The sequence below is a fragment of the Apteryx mantelli genome, chromosome 1, assembly GCF_036417845.1.
Source record: "Apteryx mantelli isolate bAptMan1 chromosome 1, bAptMan1.hap1, whole genome shotgun sequence".
NCBI lineage: Eukaryota > Metazoa > Chordata > Aves > Apterygiformes > Apterygidae > Apteryx > Apteryx mantelli.
The window spans coordinates 207,815,449-207,840,745 of NC_089978.1; the positions used below are offsets into that span (position 1 = coordinate 207,815,449).

The following is a 25,297-nucleotide window of genomic DNA, read 5'->3' on the forward strand; positions in this document are numbered from 1 at the left end:
CACAAGTATATAAACAACATACTTATTCCTTGAAGTGCTGTTTTAAATAATTTTTAAAGTTGGCCTTTCTGAATCCTAAATTGAAACAAAAATGACTATGTTTTCTTAGACATGGAAACACATTAAATATGAATGCTTTTCCACTGTAAGTGGTATTAGTTTGATTTAAAAGGACATCGACAACTTGCTGCTAACATTTTTATAAGCGCTAACTTGTTGCTAACATTTTTATAAGAATATGCTATTGCTTATCATTATTAGCTTACTCAAAAAATGCACAGTATTTTCATATCTACTATGAAGGGTCCTATTAACATCTGTACTAGTGCATTTTTTATTTTTCTGTATATTGTTTCTGTTTAATAAAATTGCTTAAGAAGAAACACTAATTAAAAATGCTCTCTAAAGTGCAAAGAACAAACATCTTTTTAAAACACTAATGTCTAACAGTCATCAGCTGCATAGAGAGAGAGAGAGAGAGAGAGCACGAGAGAGAGAGCGAGCACGCAACCAAGAGTGCAGATCATGTGAAGTACTAGCAATTCAGAAACAGAACTTGCATACGCTGTGTAAGACAAAAACTGACTCTGAAGACATTTGCCCTTACTTATTTCATAGGTCCAGTAAAATCTTCATTTCTTTGATTCTGACACAATATATGGCACATTCTTCCTTAAAAATAATTTTATTCAGAGTTTGTTAGAAACATCTCCTGAGAAGCAGCTGAAAATTTCACAGAAACACAGAATAGTTGATGTTGGAAGGAACCTCTGGAGATCATCTGGTTCAACTCCCCTGCTCAAACAGGGTCAGTTAGAGCAGGTTGCCCAGGACCACGTCAACTCACATACTGAGCATCTCCAAGGATGGATTTGCTAGGTTCAGCAACACCATGGTTCAAAAAACAAAAACCACCCCTTCCCACAAACAGCCCTCCCCCCCAAAAAACCCCTCAGACACAAGAGCTGGAAAAGCTGTGCCTTTCCAACAGATTTGCCTATATTTATATGCTGACATAATACCTTAGTGAAGTAATCATAATTTGATCCAGTTAATTTTTCTGATGACCTAGCCATTCAAAATGCCAATGGATTAGAAATTGAATATCCATTCATCATGGCTCAGACATAAAGAAGTGAACTTCTAATTCAAGTCTTTACCACTGTATTGTTTCTACTGCAGTTCTTCAACACTTCCTGAAGGGGAAAGAAATCAGTAGCATGGCTACCCTTATCTACTATGTTTGATGCTCAATCTAGATTTTCTTCAGTGTATGCACAATACTCAGTTTTCAGAGCAGAAAAGTGTACTGACATAGGAGGCAGGGAATTAATGTACAGTCTGTCTTTCGGCAATGTCACAATTACTGGAAGATTTTCCTTCTTTTAAAATAATAATAAAAAAAATTTACCGCAACCTAAATACCAGCTGTTTCAACATGGGAGAATTCAATGATAGACACCAGAATGGAAACGTATGCCCTAAAAAGAGAGTTTATACATACATCATAAACTGATTACAAAAATTAAAAGGGATTCTACACCCTTTGCAATCTATGAAGCAAAAAAATAAATTCTACTCCTTAAATCTATTTCCACCTACCCTAGCAACTTATAAGTCACTTATTTTAGTAAAATAACATGGTCAGCATATCATGCCATACATATTGATCTGCCAAGTGTTAAGGTTAGCAATTCAAAATTGTGCTAAATATTCCAAAGTAACAGCACCATAGAAGCACCATAAAAAAGATCTTCCCATATCATAGGCTGCAATGACTTAAAACATTCTTGCAGCCTGAAAACAGGAATACAGAATTTTCTCAAACGAATAAAAAGAGCAAGATGCCCACATTTTTAAAAACCTCTCAAATAATTTTCACTCTCCAGGTGAAACAACTCACGTTCTGGGTCATTTCCTGCTGTTCACATTGAAAAGAACAGTGCAAACTGAAAAGTATTCTGCATGCTGCCAGCAGATGGCAATAGTGAAAGAAACAAAATAAGGAAAACACATGAACTCAATCAAGTTCACAAAAACTCAGTCCCTACAAGTTTTTAGTTCAGCTATGTTAAAGCAATCTGCTATAAATCATTCTAAGCAATATAGTTAAAAACCCTCTTTAAGAAGTCTTTTTCCAGTTCCTTTTATATACTGTCATGTTTTTGAATGACTAATAAAAGAAATAGAACTGGGTTTTGACTAACACCCAAAATACAATCAGTCTTTAGAAGCTGGGACCATCAACCAGTTCTACAAAACTGTAGGTATTTAAAAGAAAAAGAAACTCTCACTAAGATTTTCAAAAGCAGGTGGGTACCAATGTTTTAGGCTGTGGAAAGTGTAGGTATTCTTTTTACAAGCATTTACTCACAATAGCATAAAGCATTTGTCAAAATTCTAAAGGAAACTTTTTGCTTCTAACTGTGTCTCAAGCAAACTTTTTTATTATTATTAAAGAAAATATTTCTGGAACACCAATCGATGGGTGTAATTTTCACAGAGTCTGAAATTGCTCAGATATCCTGGTACAAAGGCAAAACAATAATCGACTGCAGTACAGCTCAGATAAAGGAACGTAATATATTTTGTACGAAAAGCAGTAACATTTTGTATTTCACGACAGTTCATCTAGTCAAAACATTTGATAGGCTTAAGTAGCTAGAAAACAAAGAACCAAGTATTATTCCTCTACCACAAAGCAGTTTCTGCTACCTAAGCATCTCACAGCAGGCCCTACAGACCTGATACTGTTTGTATAAACTAGCAGGCTTCCCATTCTTCCTGCAACACTTCCCCAAAATCTCTGTTTTAACCATAATAGGTGAGTAGGTTTTTGTTTATTTCTTTTTAAGACTACAACAACGTTTGTAATCTTTTCTCCTGGACATTAAACTCAATACAGTGATCCATACACTGTGATTGTCGGGTTTAAAGTAAATTAGTTTCATTATATTAGTCTTCTCTCTAGAAGATGCATATAAATATCAAAAACTGGAACACAATGTCACCACCAATATTTCCCTGGTGCATAACTTATGCTCTGAGCAATACTAACACACTCGTAAGTCAGAAAGCACATTTTGGACCATTCAAAAAGCTCAAGGCTCTTCTTACTACTCCGCGGTCTTCCACTGTTAAAGATGGATTCTTTTAAGAATTCACTGGTATTCATCTTTAATAAGCCTTCTCCAAATAACAGAGAACAGGTTATTTTGTATATACGATCATACCGCTATGAGGTTGTATTTTGTCTGCATAATACTGCATGTAGAGCAAGTTTTATTGAAACATACACATGACAATTTTTCTATGTTTCAACTACTATTGCACAATGAAGATGAACTGTTGGAGAGCTTACTTAGGTGCAAGACACTGAAGAGAGACTATTTCACTCTATTTGTAAGAAAATACAAACCTTTTAAGAAAATTATTCTCCACATAGCTAATTTGCTACAATAATTACTAGATATATATGAAGCTGCACGTAACAAGGTAAAGTACTCATCTTTTTTAATGGGCTTATCCCTCAGTTTAAAGCATAAGATAAAATTATGCTTAGTGGTAAGAGATTTTTTTCAGGGCTCCTTCTCCTACATAATCAGGTTTGCCATTCCCTCCTTCTGTGTTTGCACATGCTTTAGCAACCAATAAAGCAATACCAGACCTGTCAGTCACAATACAGAAATTCCAACTCCTCCCACTTGGGGGAAAACAAAACCAAAAACCAACCAAAAACAAAAAAAGAACATGTTAAAAAATGATCTATATTCACTATCGACAATCTACACCCACAATGCTGCTCTCCAGAAGCAAATGTTAAAAAAAAAAATTAAAAAAAAAAAGATCATTTGAACAGAAGTAATATCAGACTAAAATTTTCCAAGGGATTTTTAATAAGCTTTAATTTTCTGTTCTACTTTTGAAAATAGCTCTTCCTGCATAACCTCCGATCTGTCAGCATGCCAAAGACACGGCTTTTAATTATGAATTTCAGAATTGAAAGCAGTGTTTAAGAAACTTTATGTTAAGGAACAATTTTTACAACTGTATGAGCAGGTAGGCTAGGGGGACAGTTTCGTGTCAAACTTCCTTATGCAATGACATAGCTTTTGAATCAGATTAAGCCAATCATGAAACTACACCTTATTCAGCATAAGTACTGCAGAAAACACTAATGAATAACTGTTAACAGACAATAACTGAAGAGAAGCAGTCCCTAACTGGGCCTCTATGCCACAGTATCAAGCAAGTAACACACTGTGAACTGTATCTTGTTTATACTGACAACTGTATTTATTTATTCTAATTTCAGCATGGGTTGCTGTGTCTGCAAGGAATGTTGGCAACCTGGGGGATTATGACCTTCTCTAAACATAAAAGAAATCCACAAAAAAAGATAATGGAAAGAGCTGCAAACAGTTCTCAAATTTCTTGAAGAATTTTCTACACCAAGCAAATCAGCGTTCAAAATACGAAGGAACAACAAAGCAACTTTCTGAGCCATTAAAATGATAAAGTTTCATAATGAGAATTCTTGGTTTTCTAGAGTAGCTCAAAATCACCTAGAAGATTAATATAGTAACCTCACATACAACTGAAAACACAGGAGAAACATTCCTTTAAAAAGCTGTTCAACAGTTTTTCTTGCCACACAATCTGTAAAGAATTTATTTCAATTTTGACAAAAGACAGACATTTACTTCTCAAAAGAAGCAATAGTGCTAAGTTAGCACACACTCTCAAGTAAGCACACTAATATTGAAGACCGCATATAAGTTCATATTGGTTATCTGATGCACCCATTATTTATTCTTAATCAAGGGCCACTTTGTGAAGTTTATTTTGTTTTAAGAGACCTTAAGCATGAAAAACCAGTATGTAAAATAAATCTAATCCATTGTTTTAATATCCAAAACAGGCATATACATCCTTGTAGCAACCAAACATAGGGAAAGCCTTTAACATTACTAGAGGAAGACTGCATAGGCAGAGAAGGGGGAAGAGAAGCGACATATCTGAAGTGGTTAAAAAAAAAAAAAGAAAGAAAGAAACCAAAAAAATTCTCCAAAACAAATTTAATATAAACAATGAATTTAATAGTTTTTCTAAGTGAACCACAGATTTTTTTATGAATATGCAAAAAAGTACACAAATTTCACTGCATCTTACAGAAACTCGATCTTTAATACTTAATCATAGTATCTTGTGACACCTATCTTCCTCCTCCCCCCAAAAAGCCACAATGTCAGATGTTCTACTAATGCAACAGGAACAGAGAAAATAGAAGAAGAAAAAAAAAGAAAAACTGCTACTGCTCCTAGGTTATAAAAAGCTCAATGGGATGATGAACCTTTGCAAACCCATAAAAATCATAACAGCTTGGTCTCTAATCCTTCAAAGTAGTAAGTTGCCAAAAATTCTATTTCTTCTCTCTTAAGAGTCAACAGCCAGGTGGATGCTACACACATGGAAAGATATTTATTTTGATAGGCAAAATTCCCACTCTTCAGAGGTACTTTGAGATCAACAATACCTAAACTCTGGCCTATCAACACTGTAGAATCAGATACCAGCAGTAAAAAATAACAGAAATTCACTATATTTCTTTCATGTAAAAGCAGGGTTTCTCAAACCCAGGTTTTCTTTGCCTCTTTGTAATCACGGCTATCCACTTTTGCTGTACTAACCAAAATGAATAATTACCAAATGGATGTTTTTCTACAAATAGTTTAATATAAAATAACTTCATGAAGACAATGTATTAGATAATTAAGCTAAGTCTTTGACTTTGAAAAATAAAATATATCATTGTCTAATTAATCACTGCTTTCTTGCAGTTTACCAGTCCAAAAGACTATCTTTCTAACGCAGGAAATCAAAAAACTTTAAGGAAACAAAAATGATAAAACATTTTAGCAAACTATGCAGTATCTGTATTTTTCAGTCTAACGAACAAGAAAAATAGGTATCTGTTAAACAGTTTAGCTTTTCAACTTTAACTTCCCCCAAAAGGAAGAAACTGACTTTTAAGAATAAAGTTAATTACTTATTAAAGAGTTATTAAAATTTCAACATAACTAAGCAGATTAAGTTCTGTCCAACTGTATTCAAACAATCATGAGTAGGAAAAACAAAATGAAACAAAAAACCCCCCCAGAAAACTCACAAGCTGTGTTCACATACTTACTCTGAGCCTGCAGCCATTTCCAAATAAGAAGTTTCAGCTGTGTCAACCCCCAATGGGATCACTATGCTCATGACGTTCGTTTCTGATAAATTCGATTACTACGGAGTCCTATGCATTGGTATCCAAAACACTGGGGCATGCCAGCCACAGTGCTCATTGCAAACATCTAAGTGCATCCACAAACCCTGTTTAAAAGCAAAGAACAGAAAACTGTGTCAGATATTATTTTAAAATAAACTATAGAGCATTTTTTTAAAGAAACCTTTATTATATATCACTTACAGTACGTTTTATTTTAGACAAACAAAAGGAAAATTAAACTAACAACTTTTAAATAAAATTGAACATTTCAAATACACTTATTTTAAGAGTGTGATGATAATCTTAAGGCCTGAACTAAACCCCCCCCCCCACATAATGACAAAAATATTCAACAATGCTTATTTGCCACTCAAGTTCTACTACAAAGCTAGTCAAGTTACTGACAAAATAGCTGTAAAGAAAGCTCAAGTGCTACAGCAAATTTCGCAAATGGTTTAAAGAAAAAAGTTTTCCTCCATTCATTTTATTCACTTATGTTGTTTCAACTACTAGATTACTCAAAAAGTGAAAAACTGAATGGAAGTGGCAGAAAATCTTTTCCAGTGTATGAAAAGGTATAAAATTAAGCTGAATACTTTTAAAATGTTAACAGCTTCAGTAGCTATACCTCAGTATCAGTTCTAATTAATAGAAAGGTTTTAAATCAAGTCTTAGTATAATTTTTCACTGCATACAGGCAGCACCATCAAGGTTCTGATTGTTTAGAAATTAAGTGTATTTTTGTATTTTTCAAATGAGTTCCAGCTACCAAATACAGCTTCCTACAAATCAAGTTTTAAGAAATGATTCATTCATTGTTTCCCAAAGTAAGAAAAATGTTATGTAACTGAGCAGTATATCCTCCTTTAAATAACAGCACCAAATGTAACATATATTTTCAGTCACATATTACAGTTAAAAAAAAAAGTGAAATAACTACAGTCCTTCAAGGAGCACTTTCTACACACGAGATGCATGGAAATCAGTGACAGAACAGATCTAAAAAATAACTTGAAAAAAGTCTTTTAAAAATATAAAAATATGAATTCTAGTGACACTACTTTAAAACTGTTCTAAATCAATGTTTTCCTTCCTGTTCATTTAAATCAGTAATAAGAGGGGGAAAAAAAGATTAATTTGTCATATTCAGTAAGGTGACATTCATTTTATTGTAGATGTGCTGAATTCCAAGTGTATTTGCTTACTGCTCTGTTTTCTCAGAGCCCAGTTGCTGTAACTTTCAGTAGAAGTCTGATGATACAATTTTTGAAGTATTTCTCAGAGAGTATTCTTTACTTTTGTTTCGCATTTTTAAAAGTAACTTGGAATGTCCACAGTACAAACCAAGCATCACAGAAGAAAACAATGCTAGAACTTCTACTCGTTTTTTTTTTAATCAAAATCATTCTAATGATTCATAATAATGACACAAAGCAACACTTTCAATCTCATTTTAATAGACTGCCATCGGAAGATGTTAACAAGGGAAAATAATTCTGGCCATTTTTAGTAGTAATTTCTCTCTCTCTCAAAAAAAAGCAGCAAACTGAAAAGAAGCAGAAGTCGTTTTTAGCTGTAGTGCAAAGATACAATCGGCTTTGACTCACAGAAATCAACAGAATAATCCCACCTGCAGAGCAGCAATTACTAGTCTCCTCCTCTTAGTGAGTAGGTCAGAACACAGGAGAGGAGATGCAAGCACAATTAGTACCTCATCTGTCTTCATTCACAGATTAGTAAATTAAAACAATTTATTATACCCCAATACAGACAAGGTTTCCCCCCCTCAGTAGCTAATTAACTGAAACAAAATGCCCCCATCTTCCCTATTTCCATACTGAAGAATTGCAAGGTCTTCCAAAATGCAGAATTGCTAGCACTTAGCAATGCTTCCTCCATGAAGCATATACAGTGACTTAATAAATGCATTTCTTCCATCCAACAAAGTGAGGTGCAGTCTACAAATGCCTAACCGTTTGGAGACCAAGATATTTTAACCCACTCACTCATTCTTGCCAAAGCTACTACACCTAAAACAAAAACTAATAAGGCCCTGGTAGAAAGAGGAGCACCCATGGTAGGGATTTTTCAGAGAAGCATCCTGGCCTTAAATCTGAATTTGTTATTTTTATTGACAAAGTCATTATCTCCAGGATGATGAACTGGCATCAAGTCTTCATTTAACTTTCTTGAATTTTATCTCATTACTGAAGTCTGGAAATTAGTACCAAACGTCTCAGCATGCTCTGAAGCATCTAAACATTCAACACCTCATTCCTCCTCTAGACAGCAGAAGCTGTGTTTTGGGGCCATTACATGAGTCACCAAATATAATGAACTGGAAAGCAATCAGGACAACTATCTGTCTGGATTTCTTGCCATACTCATTTAAACTCTGAGCATTTTCTTATCAAATACCACAAGTGTCAAACTGTATCACTAGCTATTGCAATAAAATTCAAGAATAAAACACGATTTTCACAAAGAACAAGCAAGAGAAACTGCTAAACCAAAACTAGGTACAGAATATCCTCCAGTAACAGGCACTTAAAAACAAACAACAAAACGACAACAAAAAAACCACACAAAAATACACCCCATCTTCACACAGGTTAAGCAAGTCCTCATCCTGCTGCCATATAGGTTACTCTACTTACAGGCTAGAACCTTGAACAGCTGCATGTTCAACTTATAGAAAGTTTCAGTCTCCCTTTAGTTCCCGTCTTCTGAAACAGTCAAAAAACTATACTAATTACTATCCAAAAACTGAGAAGAAATCATCAGCTAGTTTAATCCAGCTAAATCAACTATCCCACATTAAGAAAATGGGGTTGATCCTCTGTCAACTGCAGCTTCAACTACGCTAACAATTAGCGCAATAGGGAATTTTGTTCCATGCTGATATTACATCATCCCCAAAACAAGTTTTAGTACGTTACAAAGCAGGTCTAAAAGGCATACTGGACAACAGTTTGGGATGGAGACCATCACTTATATAGCTGTTCCTCACACTCAACACTGTTTTGTTTTTGCTAAAGAAAATTCAAAAGAAACCCTGAAAACTTCTGACCAACTAGAAATTAACATAGTCAAAAAACGTCCAGGAGACAGATGACAGTGAAAAACCAGCAAGAGAGCTGCCTCATGGGCTACGATATCCATAAAGTTACATAAAGCAACTGAGGTTACCCAATCGCATATTCAAGCAACCTTCATGTCAACAAAGACAGCAGAGATACATGGAGTAAGGAGATAGAGATATATACGTGGTTACCAAATCTGGGAAGCAAGTTAATGTTTTGGCTTGATTTTTTTTTATTTGAGTAAAGCAGGAAAAGAAAAAAGTAGTTTTGAAAGCTATGTATAGATAGAAAATTCATTGCTATCGCATGGCCCTATTAATACTATGGTTTCTGACAAAAAAAGTACAGCATTGCTTATGGGGGGGGGGGAAGCAGAGACAAGAAACTTTCTATCCTCAGCTTTCTTTTACAAGCTATTTACCTGCAACTTTAAGCAACGGTAAGAATTCACTGAAAAATTCTAACAGACCTATCCACATTGAACAAAACTGGAGAACTGATGCAGCCAAACATCATTATAACAGAAATTGTTTCACCTAAAAGGAAGCAGTACATGACTGTAATGCTCCCTCCTTATTTTTCACTACCTCAAAATTTCAGGTCCTCAGCATGCACACACACAAAACCAAATGCAGAACCTTCCAGTGCTTTTCCTTTGACCTGTGGTAACTACAGAAGAATAGGGCAGTAACCAACTTGCAATACCTACCCAGACAAGTTAATTCAAACAAACAGAGCTCATTTATGAATAACCACCCACAAGGAATTTGGGGGGAGGGGGGGGATCACGTAAGTCCATTACACTATGCCAGCCTACTAATGAAAATGACAGCATACAAGACACCCGCTGGGGAAAAACAAACAAACAAACACAGTGATGCCAGATTTGGGATGCAGGAAGAGAATTATTTTATATCGTGTCAGAACCAGAAGTATTGTCACAACACTAAAATACTCTGTATTTTTTGTTGGATTCTATTTGGATTACAAAAATGGAAAGGTTAAGAACAGAAAGTAACTATCACTGAGGAATTTTCTTTCTTATCCATCTTACAGTGGTTGCTTAGCCTTCCAAGCTTGAAAGTTTAGATGATTCATGAAATACTATCTGGTATCACACTACAGTACTTTCCAATTTCTCCAAGTATCCATCTGTTTCAAGCCATTACTCTTTAAGAACGCTCATAGTGTGTCACCCTCTATGTCACCCTCATAGTGTGTAGCCCTCTGTGAAACTATTTTCATAGGTGCATTTCATTAAAATAATTGATGGGGGGGAAGGGAAGTGGAAAGAAAGGAAAGGATGCTGGAGAAGCTTTTTACAATCCAAATAAATTATACGCAACTCACTGTTTAAGAAAGGTGTTTATTGAAGGGCTGCATAAATTTAAAAATTAGAAAGACCGCACTGGTTTGTCCAGTTATTACAGGGTCATATAGTTAAAAAGGCACTATACACAATATGCTGGTCCAAAGTTTATAGATTAGTTCTTTATTAAGTAAGTAGCACATATACCATACCTTAATCTCAACATCAGAATGCTGCCAACTTTGTTAGGAGGACTCTTTATTCTTTTAGTGGTATGACTCTGTAAGCACTGAAAGAATTTTGGCAATTTCTTAGTTAACCTAGGTTCATCAGATTTTCTCCATTATCATCTAATCAGCAGAAATTTTTTTTACATGACAAAGCCTTCTGCATTTGACAAACTTTTGCTTTTATTTAATTGGAATTTAAAAGGTTCTCTTGCCCTAACTATGGTTTTCACCTTAAAAAGCATGCAACTTTTGTTCAACCTGCTTAAAACTTCTACCTTGTGCAAGATCAACCTCTTGCAAGTAACTCATAAATCAGCTTGTGGCTGAATGCTAAAGTGTGATATCTTCTATGGCAGTTCCTTTTCTCTCTAAAGAATACACATAACTTTGTTGACTTAGCATTCACATCAAGTCTAAAATATCTGAAGCTTCACCACTGATTTACTTTGCTTATGGTCCCAGCACTGTTCTTTTTAACTGATCAGTGCTCCAATAGAAGTTAGAGCACAATACATCCCAAATTATTTCATCTGCGTGGCTTTGTACAAAGAACATCATTTATGCATTAAATGATGGAAAATAAGTTACATATTATCCCTGAGGTATTCCACTTACACAACATTATTCTGTGGTCTAACGAAGACCACATGTTTCCTTTCCGTCACATCCTTTTAAGATCAATTGTGTGACAGCAAAGGGGAAAAAAGTAACTTTTTCACTGGTACTTAGAGGAAAAATAAATAAATAAATATAGAGGGTCTAACTCCTGAATCAGAAGGTAAATGGGTAATAATCTGAAATTATATGAATATTTCTGGACCTCATCCTACATGGTCAAAAAAACCCAAACAAAATACATTTGCTATGATCAGATGTTGGCTGAAGGGAACTCCTTCAGGCCTACTTTTTCAGCTCCCCCCCCATCTTCCACTTGTTTCCTGTGTGACCATCAAAAGCTGTACAGAACAGTCTCAGGAAACAAGCAGATGATAGATCACCAAGGTAGAGAGTATATTTGTGAAATAAGAACTTGAAATCAAGCCAAACTGCCTAGATGACTCCAATAAGGTTTCATAATACCAGCTATCAATCATCTTCCAGGTGTCAGAGTCCAAACAAGTTCTTCCAGGGCATTTTTCATGTAGGTTTCTTTTTGTTTCTTTGGGTTTTTTTGGAAGAAGTTTGAAAAATAGTATTTAAAAATCACTTGATTTTACTTGCATTTTATTTTATGAAGTCAGAAGCTGGGTTCCCAGTACTTATATTCAAAAACAAAGTAACAATATAAATCCGATTAGAGAACTTTCACTTATTTTGTTAATACTGCATCACATTTTTCAAGCCAATAAGAATCTATTGTACTAGGAAAACTACAACCCACATGACTACCTGCTCACATTGGTAGTCCACCTCTGCAAGATGTTCTACCATTTTTGAGAAGGGAGAGGGAAGAGGAAATAGTACAAAAGAAAGCCTGCTAGAATCTGTGTTGTATGCATCAGAACACTAAAGCTCTCAATAGGGTGCATGGATGCAAAATTTTTCATAAAAGCCATAAAGACAGGAGGTGGTGACAGCACAAATGGTAACTTTTTAAATGATAAAAAGCCCTAATGAGAAATTAATTTACCAAGACAATCTCACATAAGTATGACAACAAAAAGTTAACCTCCCCCCACCATTCACACCTAACACTGTAATAACCAAAAACTAAAGATATCTATTTTTACCATTCTACTTAGCGTATTTGACAGCTTTTTACATAGTCAATGTCATTGCTCCTCGTCTCTTCTTCCCCATAAATCTATTTCCATATCCTGTTGCCAGGTGATGGATACTAAAGAGGAAAAGCATTCAAAAAGTTAGAAATAAAAAAAACACTATAAAGTTTAGTAATAGAATTGAAAGGAAGGTGCAGTACAACTTTTATTTTCCAATTTGCAATTCATGATTTCATCGATGCCCCTTTAAAAGTGCAATCAGATACTTCTCAGCTCAGTATCTAACACTTTTCCACATACACACACAGGACTACACTAATCTAAGTTAGTTGTTTGCTAAATCGGTTCAAGTTTCTCACATCACTAGGATTACAAGAGTAGATCTTTTCTTCCATTCTTCTTAGGCTGTTTGGATGACTCAGATATATGCTTTAACCTCCCCCCCCCCCCCAAAAAAAAGAAAAAGCTCTATTTATTGTCTCTATCAGTCATCATCTATCAAAACATCACAACTATGTAATGAAAGGGCTGTAAGTTTTAGACATTTCAAAACTCAGGGATTTCATCATAGAATGCTTCTGCAGTTTTAAAATATAAGAGAGAATCATTAGGGCCTGCCTAAATGTAGAGAAAGAGCTTAAGGGAGAAAAATCTAATCATAATTCTGGTTGATTATTTCAGGAGAGAAAAGCGATAGCTAAAGATAAATAATTACTTAGATTTTACATGGAAGTGTGCAACTTTGCCTCAAAGTCCTAGAACTAATGTCACTGTAGAAAGATTAATATACTAAGTTACCACGTGCGTCCATTCTGCATCTTCACAAAGTCTTTATACCAGCAAAAAAGAACCAGAACCTTCTAAACTATCTACATATTTCAATTGTCTCTCCTTAAGGTAAAGTGATACATCTTTAAATATACATCACAAAACCTGTAAAGTGAAAGTGATAATTCATCCATATTTAGTAAATAGAGTGAATATTTAAAATCTGAGAATAACACTCCTAAACTCCTAAAACTCTGAAGAGATAAAGCCTGTATTTCCCAACTTACTGAGAAACATGCTGTTCCCCCAATATTTAAGCAGAGCTTATGCCCTCCGAGTACAGAAGAGGCACAAACACAGAAGAGACTCTCGCTTGCTAAACTAAAAGTATTGGTAAATCCGTTGCCTTACCCCCTTTAACTGCAGGCAAAATATTAAAAACAATTTCCTGGAGTAGTATTTAAATATCAGAATACATACAGTGCAAACATTAAGATTCTTTTTTAAGGAATGTGTACAAATCTGAAGGAGTTCAATTGAAGGGTGCTGGAATAAACAAACTGCTGAGACATTTAAGATCTGCACAGTCAACTTTCCACTTCTGTATGGACCAAGGAAGAGGAGGAAGGGTAGAGAAGAATTATCAAATTTACAAATAAAATGATTCAAAGGTAAAAAATACACAAATTAGTCACACACACACCCCTGATCTGTGTCAAGCAAGACTTGTCAGCTCAACCACCACATGATACTACTATTCAAGTCAATTTGAATACAAAAGCAGAATAACTGTGTTCACACAGCACTGAGCCCAAACTAAAACTCCAACTTCCATTTGCTCCCAGCAGTAAATTTGTGTTATTATAGGCTCAGGCTGGCTCCACAGTCACACAGGATCACTCTAACTGCAGTTCCCCATCTCAGCAGGGTCTTGCGAGCATGATGCAGAGACTTCCAGCACTCCTGCTCTCAGACCTCAACCAACTCCTGCTGATCTTGGTGTTACTTGTTTGTGCAGGTCATCTCAGGTAACAGAGGGATGATCAAAAGTTGTTATTCTGTTTGATTTTCTTAGAACACCAGGAAAAATAGCTTATGTGGTGTGTCGGTGGCTTCTTTCCCCCCTCAAACATAAGTTCTTTATAAGGAGAGGAGAGGCTGATACACTGTATAACACACAGGAAGACAATTATGCATGTGCCTTAAAATTGAGAGACCCCAAATCAGGTCTACTGCATACACTGCAAAAAAAGGAAAAAGAATTTAGAGGACAAACATTAAAAAAATCTTCTATGCATAAGTTGCCTTAATAAAAACATGCAATCTAAAGATTTTCCTTCCTCCCCACCCCCAACATTACGTCATATATATATACACACACATTTTGCAATCACTAGCAAAAGCAATCCCTGTCATGCCTTACTTCAAGTCTACAAACCAAAAAATCTTAATCTCTGCTCTTGAGAACCACCCCTCCCACAAAGAAATCCACAAGAACTGACCTAAGAAAAGTAGATTCACATACGCTCTAGCACAATCTACATAGGAGAACTTTCTAAGTAAATATGGACTTATCAATAAAGTGTGTCATAGTCCACAAATCCAGTGTTGAAACCACTGTCCTGAACCATCACGGAGCCAACAAACTGAGTTTTCATTCTTTGCTTCCCTACCTATGAACTCATTTTTTTTAAAAATGGGGCAGGAGAAGGGGGAAGGGAAAAAGTAAAAAACAAAACAAAACCCTTTATTAAAGCAATTGTAGGCTTTGCTAAACTTTAGCTTTCTAGTCATGTTCTGAGCACTCACATCTTCCCTATACTACAGTTACATTATATGGAAAACACTAGTCAGAGAAACTGACATTCTAATGGAATACTCTAGATAGGATTCAAATAGTGATTTACATATATAAATGTGTGCACGTGTGTGTGTATATATATACACACACATACGCGCACACATTTATATGTGTCAAAGTAATCTGAATATGTATTATCACCTGTGTCTAAGGAGATAATACATCTCTGATCAGACCTAGAAGCAGAATACATGAATAAATGACTAATCTTACCCACAACAAAGTTCTTTCTCTGTTTTCCCCAATACTCTTCACCACGGTATAGATTTTAAGAGATTGAGAGGAATACCCAACTCCCAAACGTTACACCACTTAAGTTGCAGTATGAAGCATTCAGGCTTAGAAACTACTATGAGTCTAAATTCAGACCTCTCCTGGCTGTTTGCTGCTTTCTATGGTAACCTAACAGACTAATTAGCAATCAATTTCAAGTTTGTGCTGAGACAAGAAAAGAAGGTAAAAATAAGGTACAGAACAGGCACACTCAAATTCCATACACAAATTAGGACCCACTAACAACCAACTTCTCTATATCACATAGAAGAAAATTTCTTCCACAAGAAATCTTATTTCCTGCATATTTGTAGTTTGTGCCCAAGCGTTCTCACTGACCCCATGTTCTCTACATCCCTCTCATAGCAATATCCTCCTCCCCATCTTCCTCACCACAATATTAACAGGTCTTGGCCTTACACACAACACTCCCAAATCCCTCTTATGCCCTTCACACTCACCTACATATTTTCAGTAGTCTAGTCGACCTCAGCTCCTTCTCCACATGCCCTGCCAACCAGTCAAAAGTACCTACTATGGCTGGTTTGGAGCTACCCACATGCCAGCTGCTAGCACAGAGAACAGTTAATGGCCAAGATCACCATGCTTCTTCTCCTTGCCTCTCCCAAGACATTACTAACAGTTGCCCTTCTCCACCTCCTTACAGGATTTGCATTGAACTTGAACAGAGGTCTCAAGGATACTAACTTCCTAACCAAACTTTGTTTTAAAGTTACCGGTTGTACTGACAGAAACACAGTGATCATTAGCCCAACTTATTTAAGAAACAAGGATAAGACAGTCAAACAACTGCAGGATAATGCTCCTCTTCCTACTTTGCTCTTAATCCACTCCCAATACAAAGACAGAAGTAGCAAGTTGAAGCAAAGAGCTGAATAGCATTCTTATGATCATTCCGCTATATTAAATACAGAACTCTTCATGCAACAAGGGCCTCGGTCATGTTTGGTAAGACAGTCACACTTCATGAGTTGGCGCACGGAGTTTGGAATCCAGAACAAGGAAGAAGAAAGCTGCCCCCTCCACTGTATTCAAGATTCATACACTAAAAGAAGTGATAGTTTCCATCATCCACCTATTCAGTCTTCAGTACACCCTGCTCATTACATGCATTACACCAACTCTACTTAGAGGAAAGGAAGTTGCCCATAACAGTATGAACCTGGCATCAGTTTATCAGCTAGCAACAGTTTCTGCCATACAGGAGAACCAGTTTCCACCAGCTGCAGGCTCTCTCTCCTTTACTATCTGGTCCAAGAGTGCTCTTCTTGTGTATTCTTGAAGTAGTGATGGAAAGTCATCTCTCCCCCTCAGATATTTACGCCAGGCCATTAAACATATGAAAGATTTCCCCTTACCTCTTCTCTCTCTTCACTCCTTTTCTTCTCTCAGTGGAAGTGAGACAAAATATGGGACTAGGAAGAGAAAAAGAATAAGTGGTAGAGGGGAAATAAAGGTAAATGCAGCTAGAGAATGAGCAAGAATTAGTTTATTGCAGATAGAAATACAGAAAATACTATGCTTTTTGATTTTAGTTTTGATATTTACAAAAACCAACAAAAAAGCAGAAACTAACTGCCAATCACTTGATGTCACTAGCTATGATTACTAATAACCTAAAAAGTAGAGGGGGGGGAAAAAATTCCTGACATGCTTCTTAAAATAAACCACACACAGATCAAAGGCCTATCTATACCACTATTAACAATATTATATAAGGTGAGAATCAGGGAATTGTAAAATACAAGACAAGCACAGAACGTGAAGAAACATGAGAGAAAAGATGACTTTTTGATGGCAATACTGCCATATAATTTGCAGAAGTACTAATAAGTAGAATCTCAGCTATCTAATATTAATGTGTTACACCACCGTCAAAATATAAAATTCCTTTAAATACAAATTCAAGTGTTAAGAAAACTAATTAACTAACCAGTTGTCTGGCAAACAGATCTTGTTTTTAAGTCATTCTTCTCATCAGTTGTTTCATTGCAAACATTTTCTCTCTATCTAATGTGAGGTGGCAAATAACTGTTGATTAAACTTACAGGCATTTTGTGTATGTGACTTACCAAATATTCTCTAAGAGAATCTTATTTATACCTGTTACCATAACATTATTATTTCTAACAAACATTTCAAAACATAAAGCATTTCTGCAAGTATATACAGTCAACATTCCATAAAAATGCTCAGTAAGCTGTGTCTACAACTGGAAGAGCTAAGTAATTTTTTTATTGAATTTAACAATTTAATGGTGATTCAGTCACTGTAAGGTTCTAATTTTAAAGCCTGGTATTCCTCTAAAGGAAGAAGTGGGCCTTTTTTGAGAAATAAGCAGCTACAAATACACGTATTTAATAGTTATATGTTTCAACAAACCAAACATTTTGCTGCCTTCTTGAGATCAAGTAAAACAATTAATTTAAGGGACTTTTCCATGCCGCATAATGAGATGTAGAAGACTACTGTAATTACTAGATACCTACTACACAAGAAGTAAATAGTTCAGATTTACTCAAAGTTTGATCTTCTGGCTAAACTAATTTCTATTTTGACATGCTTTTACTTAGGTAGTTTCCAAAAAAACATAGTTCCCCTGTCTTATCAGTGGCATTTGACTTGCAAGAATAGCACAATAGCGCTTCCACTTTTACTCATATAAATTTGCAGACATTCACCTAATTGTTACACTTGTGCACCAGAATCTAAACACAGGAAAGTAGAAAGTTGCAATCTTTCAAATAGAAATCTTTACTCCGTCCAGCAGTTAGAAGATCTCTTCCACATAATTTTAACTGCAGTTCAACATAGACTACATTTCTTGCTAACAACTTGGTAACATTTCGATGTTCTTTACTAAGATTTTGTGGATGGACAGGAGAGCAAGAGAGGAGGAGGGAACAGATGGAGGGGACTGCATTATGTTCAATGATAGCACAGACACAGAAAATACATATATGTAAAACCAAAGATATTTCCTACTTTCAAAACAAACAGAAAACACTTATTTTCAATTGCAACTTTCATCCAAAAATAAACTGATTTGCTTAATAAATTTAGAGAGTGTCTACATTTATAACTTTACTCTTTGTGTTTTCAAAGTAGCTCTAGGTATGTATTTAATTGTAACAATGAAGATATGAAATATGTCATCCCAGAATAAATACAACCAAGCTTCTGCCTAGCAATGCAAGCACACAATACAACTTTTAACTTTCAATACTACTGCCACACAGAGGAAAAAACATGCAGAGTTTGTCTTTGTTACTTCCAATGCAGAAGATGTAAGTGATTGGAAAGTAGAAAGTAAGGGACAGTAAAGAATGAACTTTTCTTAATTGTTACTATAATGGATTAAAAACTGCATAATTAAAGAGTTAAGATTTCCATCAAGTGTTCCTACCTTAAACTGAAAACTGGAATCAGCTATATTACTTAGTAAAGCATTTGAGGGCAGAACCTTATCCTCATAACCAATAAGGTAATTATCTTTTTTTTTTTTAAATTAAAGTTCTTAAAAAAACCCAACAACAACAACCCCCCCCCACCTATTCTTCATGTTTCTTTCCCAGTTCTAAAACCATACCTTCAGAAAACAAATGAAGGTGTGATCTCTCTGTACCTTCCCCAAAACACTTTAAATAAGAATTGCAGCAGCTTAGGCCTTCACCTTCAGTTTAAGCAGTACCTACTAAAAACATTTCTCACTGGAAAAGTTTCTTTAAATCAACAATTAAGACAGGATTAACTGTCTAGACTTTGAATATCAGCTGTCTTGTGATATAGTTTTAAACACAGTCCCATTATAACCATACTAATCACGAGTTAGCTCATTTTGTCTACTCTGGGCAAAATAAGAGGATCACACACCATGAAAGACAATATATTGCAATTTAAAACATATGAGCTATAATCTAAGTACAGAAATATCATTAAAACCTACTCATATCTTCTCCTTGAACTTGAAGGTAATTTATTATTCAGATAACGATATAAAAGTGACTGATAACCTAGATTCTATGATGGCACAAAGAAAGACATAAAACATTACTATGCATGAGGAGAAGGGGGGGGGGGAGGGGGGAAGCTTTTCTAAACCTGAATCTATGCTGTGACATTTTAATACCTGCACCTTTTGAAAATACTAACTTAAATACTATTTTGGCTTTCACATATTGAGCCTGATCTGCAAAACTTCTGGTCCCTTACAAGTCTCGTAAGTTTTACAACACTTTGTCCCAATCTAAACAGCATATGAAGTCTCACATGAAAGGAAAGATAGCTCTCAATAAAATACGCAAAACATTAACAAACACATTTTACTTGCACAGGATGTAACCTCTGTGCTACTTCAACTTATTCTTCATTTGTACTTTCAAAACACACAACTTTAGTGGACACTGATTTACCACAGTTCATACCAGATATTTTAATTTAAAAAATTAAATGTTAAAAAAAATACTTTGTACAGAACTATCTTCAAAGGTTTACAGATAACCTCAGTTATTAAGATTTTGTAACAACCTGCAGAGCTTAGAATCTCTCCACTTTCATTAACAGCAAATCAATATATAAGATTTGTAAAAGGAAATAAAAAATAATTTCAGTACCTGCTAACAAGTATATGAAACCTTGACTTTTTTTTTTAAATAAACTTGTTTGTTATGCCTTAAAGGTAACAATAGTTTAGCCTTTGAAAGTGATTATAACAGCATTTTTTGTAGTATGAAGGTCATGAGCAGAATTTTGGATCCTGAAAGAGATTAGATTAACTTCTGCGGGTAAGATTTTTGGTTAGTAAGAACAGGAACACAGAACTATGCGAACACTGATGTAATTAGAAACATTCATCTTACACCATTCAACAGCCTAATGCAATTAACATTTTATTCTTTCAAATGCTGGATTATAAAAAAAAAAAAATTCTTCTTTTTTTTCCTCCTTAATACATATTCTACAGATGCTGAAACAAGTAAGGCAGCTCTATACAAAAAGATTAAGTTTCATTCTCAGCAATAAATCAAAACTACTATTTGTATGATGGAAATATTTAAACACAGTACCTGTTCCAAAAACACAGACCAACAAAACTTGCTTTTGAGAGAGATTCACAAATACACATGTATATCTGTGACAGATGTATAACACAGATGAACTTTCTTAGGATCTCTCCAGAAGTCTGAACTGGCTTTTATTTTACATCTCCAGTGATCTGGCCCTCATTCAATTTTGTTAGAATGTTTCATGGAAACAGCAAAATACTCTAATTAAGCCTTCGTTTACATTAATCTATTAAGAACAATTGCACAATTCTACAATTACTTACCCTACTCCTTAACTAAGTCCCACAAATAGGCATACTGAAGTTTGTATTAGCATGAATGTAATATTAAGACTGTCCTTAAATCATACAGAGATCAGGCCTGGAGATACGCTAAAACCTTCAATTTGACACCAACTTCTGTATTCCTGTTGCTTTCCAACAGAATATTAACCCAGTTGTGTGTATTGAAACTGAACTACAGATATGAAGTAATGTAATCCCTAACAATAATCTGAATCTTGATACTAGGAGAAATTTTCTTTACAGTTAAGGAAAAAAAAAAGCAGTATTATTTTGCCTCCAAAGTTTCCCAGATGGCCAAAAAAACCTCCCAAAAGGCATTCAGCTATGACAGGTAAGCAGATCTTTCCTTCAGATCTGAACAGCTCAAAGATACATAAATGGCTTTAGGACTAAAGTCCAGATTTTTTTTTTAAATTTAGAAAATGGCATTTGTAACACATAATGTTTGTAAATCGGAAATGTTTCTTTAAAAAAAGAAATTGTGATTTCAAACCTTATCTCTTCTAAGTAGCTTTGTTAGTAGGTTGTTGGAGGGGGGAGGGGTTTGGAAAAAGATTATTTCATTTTCATGAATAGACTTTACTGCAACAATTGACACCAAAGTAATTCACTGCTTAAAAAAAAGGCTAGTATTTCCTTAGTAATATCGTCTCCTTAAAACAGATCTGCGATCTACTTTACAAATGGAGAAACTGAGTCACAAAGGGTAAAGTGACTCACTCAAACTCATACAGGAAATCTCTGGAAAATCTCCCAATTCCCAAAAGGGTCTTAGTGCATAAAATCTGCAACCTCTAAGATAAGACAGAAAATTTTAGTATGTATATCAATTTTCTTTTTTTGAGAACACTTTTTGGTAAGCAAACTTGTTTCTTTTGAGCCTAATCTTGAATCAGAAGCCTGCCCAAGAACATGACTGAGGCCATGAAGGCAGACATTAACAGGGGCCATGCAGCCCTCTAAATTGTAATGTTAAAAAAAAATCATTCACCAGAACAGGAGCCTTAAAGCTAGAGAGGTGGAAGGGAAAGGCAAAAGGTTTCTAAAAAGGCCCATATGTTTACCCTTCAGAAACCCATTTATCTTCTTTTTAATAAATATACAGTAAAGACATGGCTTATGCAAAAATGAAATCCCTACAATATAATGAAGGTATGATGGGAGCATGCATTACTGGACCATTAATGCATCACTTGGTGGTTGAAATCACTCAGCCTTTGGCCTCAAAACACACGAAAGGCATGCATTAACAACACTCTAAAAGTCTTATCATCTTGTTGTTCAACTTCAGGTATACCTTAAACCACACATCAATACTTCTAAATACATGAAAGGCATCTAAATTAAAGTTCTTCACGACTGAAGACAGATTTGCCATTTCAGTACTTCACTTTTGATTGTTTAAATCCAGAAGGTTCCAAAGCTATACTAGAATAGAAATTTATACCTCATTAAACCAAGGACAAGATTAAAGATAGACTAAAAAAAAAGAAAAAAGGAAAGAGACAGAGAAAAGGATGGAGAAAGAAATAAAGAAATATGAATTTCTTTCCTTTTTTTGTTTAAACATACAGTTTACAGTGTCTGCTGCTTGTATCAGAGCACACTACACCAACTACCAAATAATAAATCCTTGTGACCTCCCTACCCCCACCCAAGCATATTTATAGTGGTGATACTAAAAGGTTCATATTTCATTTAGGAAAAGAATTAGAGATGAGGAACTGCACTTTCACTCAGTATTTGCGTTACCACATATACAATTTAATTTATGTTCTATATCACAATATAAAGAAAAAAAAAAGTCTAATACCAGGATTATAATGTGGCAGAAGAAATTCTTCATCCTAATAAAGTAACAGGTAATAATCTTGCCTGAATTATTTCCCTAAGTATTAAGTTATTCTAGTATTCCCAAACTATGAATACATGGAATTACTACCTGATAGCCAGCAAAGGTATTTCCTGGAAGATGAACGTGACATTCACAAATGTGATTCCACAAAGAATTTAGCTGGCTGCTTTAATGATCTTAATCCTCTCCTTATTTCGATAAATATTACTGCTTTTATATTAATAACAGGATGGACTTGCATACAGACGAACATATTTACCATAAATGCAGGTTTTCCAAATTATTAAACCGACATACATATCACCTTACAGAAACCTATACACACCCCTCAAAGAAGCTGCTCGAGTCTGTTGCCTCTTTCTACCCCCCTTTTCCCCGACAAGAGTGGTCTCGTTCACTTGCCTTTCACACACATAACCAATAAAATTAATCAGCTGGAACACAGCATTTTTAAATCGCAGTAAAGTCAAGATATGTTTTGTATGTTATTTGAACGAAACGGTCTTTTCATTTAAACATAATAAGACTGTAATATGCTGCAGACAAACGCACTGCATGGGGTGTGGAGGACCCGAGCTGATTAGATTACCACAACATCAGCCTGAGGCCGCCATTTTTAGAATCTCTAAAGGACAAAAGAGGGAAATTAAAAAATTTGCTCCACATTTTTAAAAAAGTAACTTTAGAAGTATGGCGTTTATAACCAAATAATTGTGTATTATAAGTACAGCCAAAGATATCTCTTTCTTTTCTCTGATCTGAGCCTTGAATAACAAAAACGTTTCGTTATTAATTCCTCTAAAATAATGTAAATAAACAGACTAAAACATTCTTAAATCCAGATGAAGTACTGAAGTTTTGCCTTTAATAACGTAGTATATGTCATTTTAGAGACCTCAGGGCTTTTAGCCACCGCATATTCCCTAATGGCTGAGTATGGGGGAATACAGGACCTTTATAATCAGGCTATATTATGTTTCTCTACCCTATTTAGTACTACACAGTGAACCGTTTGTTTCTCCTCCCCTATGTCTGCAGCAATAGGGTCTGCTCCACCAATTTTTTTTAAAGAAAAAGATGAAGATATGCCACCCAAGAAACACTGGCTACAGAGGCTAAAACAAGAAAGGGATGCACCAATATAACTACTTACAACCTCAAGACAGGGGGTGGGGAGAATGATCCCTTTTTAAATTGGCACAGAAACACTTTTAGACTCTTTGCCGTTTGTCCAGGTTACACTACGAAGCAGAGATATTAGCAGACAGGGAGGAAAGGAGGCGGGGGTGTGGAAAGCAGAGAGATTAGGCCTATAATGAGCCATTTTAGTACCACAAAGCAAAAATATACGGGATGGAGGAACAGAATAGATTTCCCTAAGCTTCGTAAAACTCAAAACGCAGTCCCAACAACACACAAACCCGTTCTTAAAACCTCGAGTCCAAGGAAGGGTATGTTGTCACATAATAGCTTCTTCTGGCTCTTTTTCCAAGCATAATGCATAAATCTGGCATAACTGCCAAAAAATTCTCCTCAGCTCCTCTAGTTACAGTAACCCGCCATATTCACAAGATACAGCGACACCCTGCCATTTTTTATCCAAACCCTACAAAATGAGAAAGAAATTCAAGACAACTTAAACAGAATTTGAACACATTTCAGGGGGGAGGGAGTCATACTCTAAAAGATGATAATGAAACGTTCCCCATCACATTTCAGTCCCTTTTTGGCACCCCCTTCCCCAAAGCACCCACAGCAGAATACATTAGCAATAACCAGAGACTCACCTGTAATGGTCACAGGCCAGGCAGCAGGACCCCTCAGCTGAGCCCCTTTTCTATCCCAACCAAAACAATGCAACAGCCCCACTGCGGATACCCCTACCCTAGGCAGGACTCAACCCTCAGCAGACCCTGCTAGAAGAAAGAAAAGGGAAAAAAAGGAAAGAGGAGACCCCCCCCTCCCCCCAAAACTAGCTCAATGCACAGAACCCTACAGGGACCAGCTAGGAAGCGCCTTTGCCTTGAGACCTGTGTACAAACCCCGCTGCCGCCGCTGCTCCCGTGTCTCCCTCCTTTCAGCCTCCTACGCTCCCTTCTATGTCACTGCCTCTCTCTGGGAAAATGGCGTCCGCTCTCCCCTCCCTCCCACTGCACGGGGCTCACCCGCCCCGCCTGGCAGGGGCAGGGTTACCAAGGCGAAGCCAAACAGCCGCCATTTTGCTTGTGGGCTGGAGCGCAGTCTGCGCCCGCCGAGCCCTCAGTGTCCATTTTACAAAAGCTCTTCGCTCATTACAGTAAATGCCTCGGGTCCCGAGAGCCCAGACTGCAGCAGTGGCTGGGCAGGGAAGTGGGGCAGCGGAGGTGAGGCGGGTGCTGCCCAGGCTGCTGTCGGGGGCGATCCGCAGCTCTGGAGGCGCAGGCTGCGGGGGAGGGGCGGGGGCTCCGTCCCAGGCTCTCTTGTGGGAGCCTCGACGCGAGCGGGAGGATGTCTGACTCAGAACTGCATCTTCCGAGGCAGAGACGCTTCGCGTCTGTCCTCTCCTCCCGCCTCCC

General features: G+C 36.1%; 1 protein-coding gene across 7 annotated transcripts in view; it reads right to left on the bottom strand.

Annotated features, from left to right (window-relative positions):
• Window positions 1-24,864, bottom strand: part of KMT2E (lysine methyltransferase 2E (inactive)) — a 69,180-nt gene extending 44,316 nt beyond the window's left edge. For 2 of the 7 annotated variants that reach the window (XM_067316519.1, XM_067316465.1), the window contains exons 1-4: window positions 24,530-24,864; window positions 16,896-16,952; window positions 10,876-14,623; window positions 6,191-6,375 (exon numbers count right to left, since the gene is read on the bottom strand). In XM_067316519.1, the coding sequence (XP_067172620.1) occupies window positions 6,191-6,261 (71 nt within the window). In that variant the 5' untranslated portion in view covers window positions 6,262-6,375; window positions 10,876-14,623; window positions 16,896-16,952; window positions 24,530-24,864. Of the gene's footprint in view, window positions 1-6,190; window positions 6,376-10,875; window positions 14,624-16,895; window positions 16,953-17,470; window positions 18,987-24,529 lie in introns of those variants that run through there. The other 5 variants (XM_067316499.1, XM_067316481.1, XM_067316489.1 and 2 more) reach the window with 5 other exon arrangements.
• Between the last annotated feature and the right edge of the window lie 433 nt (window positions 24,865-25,297).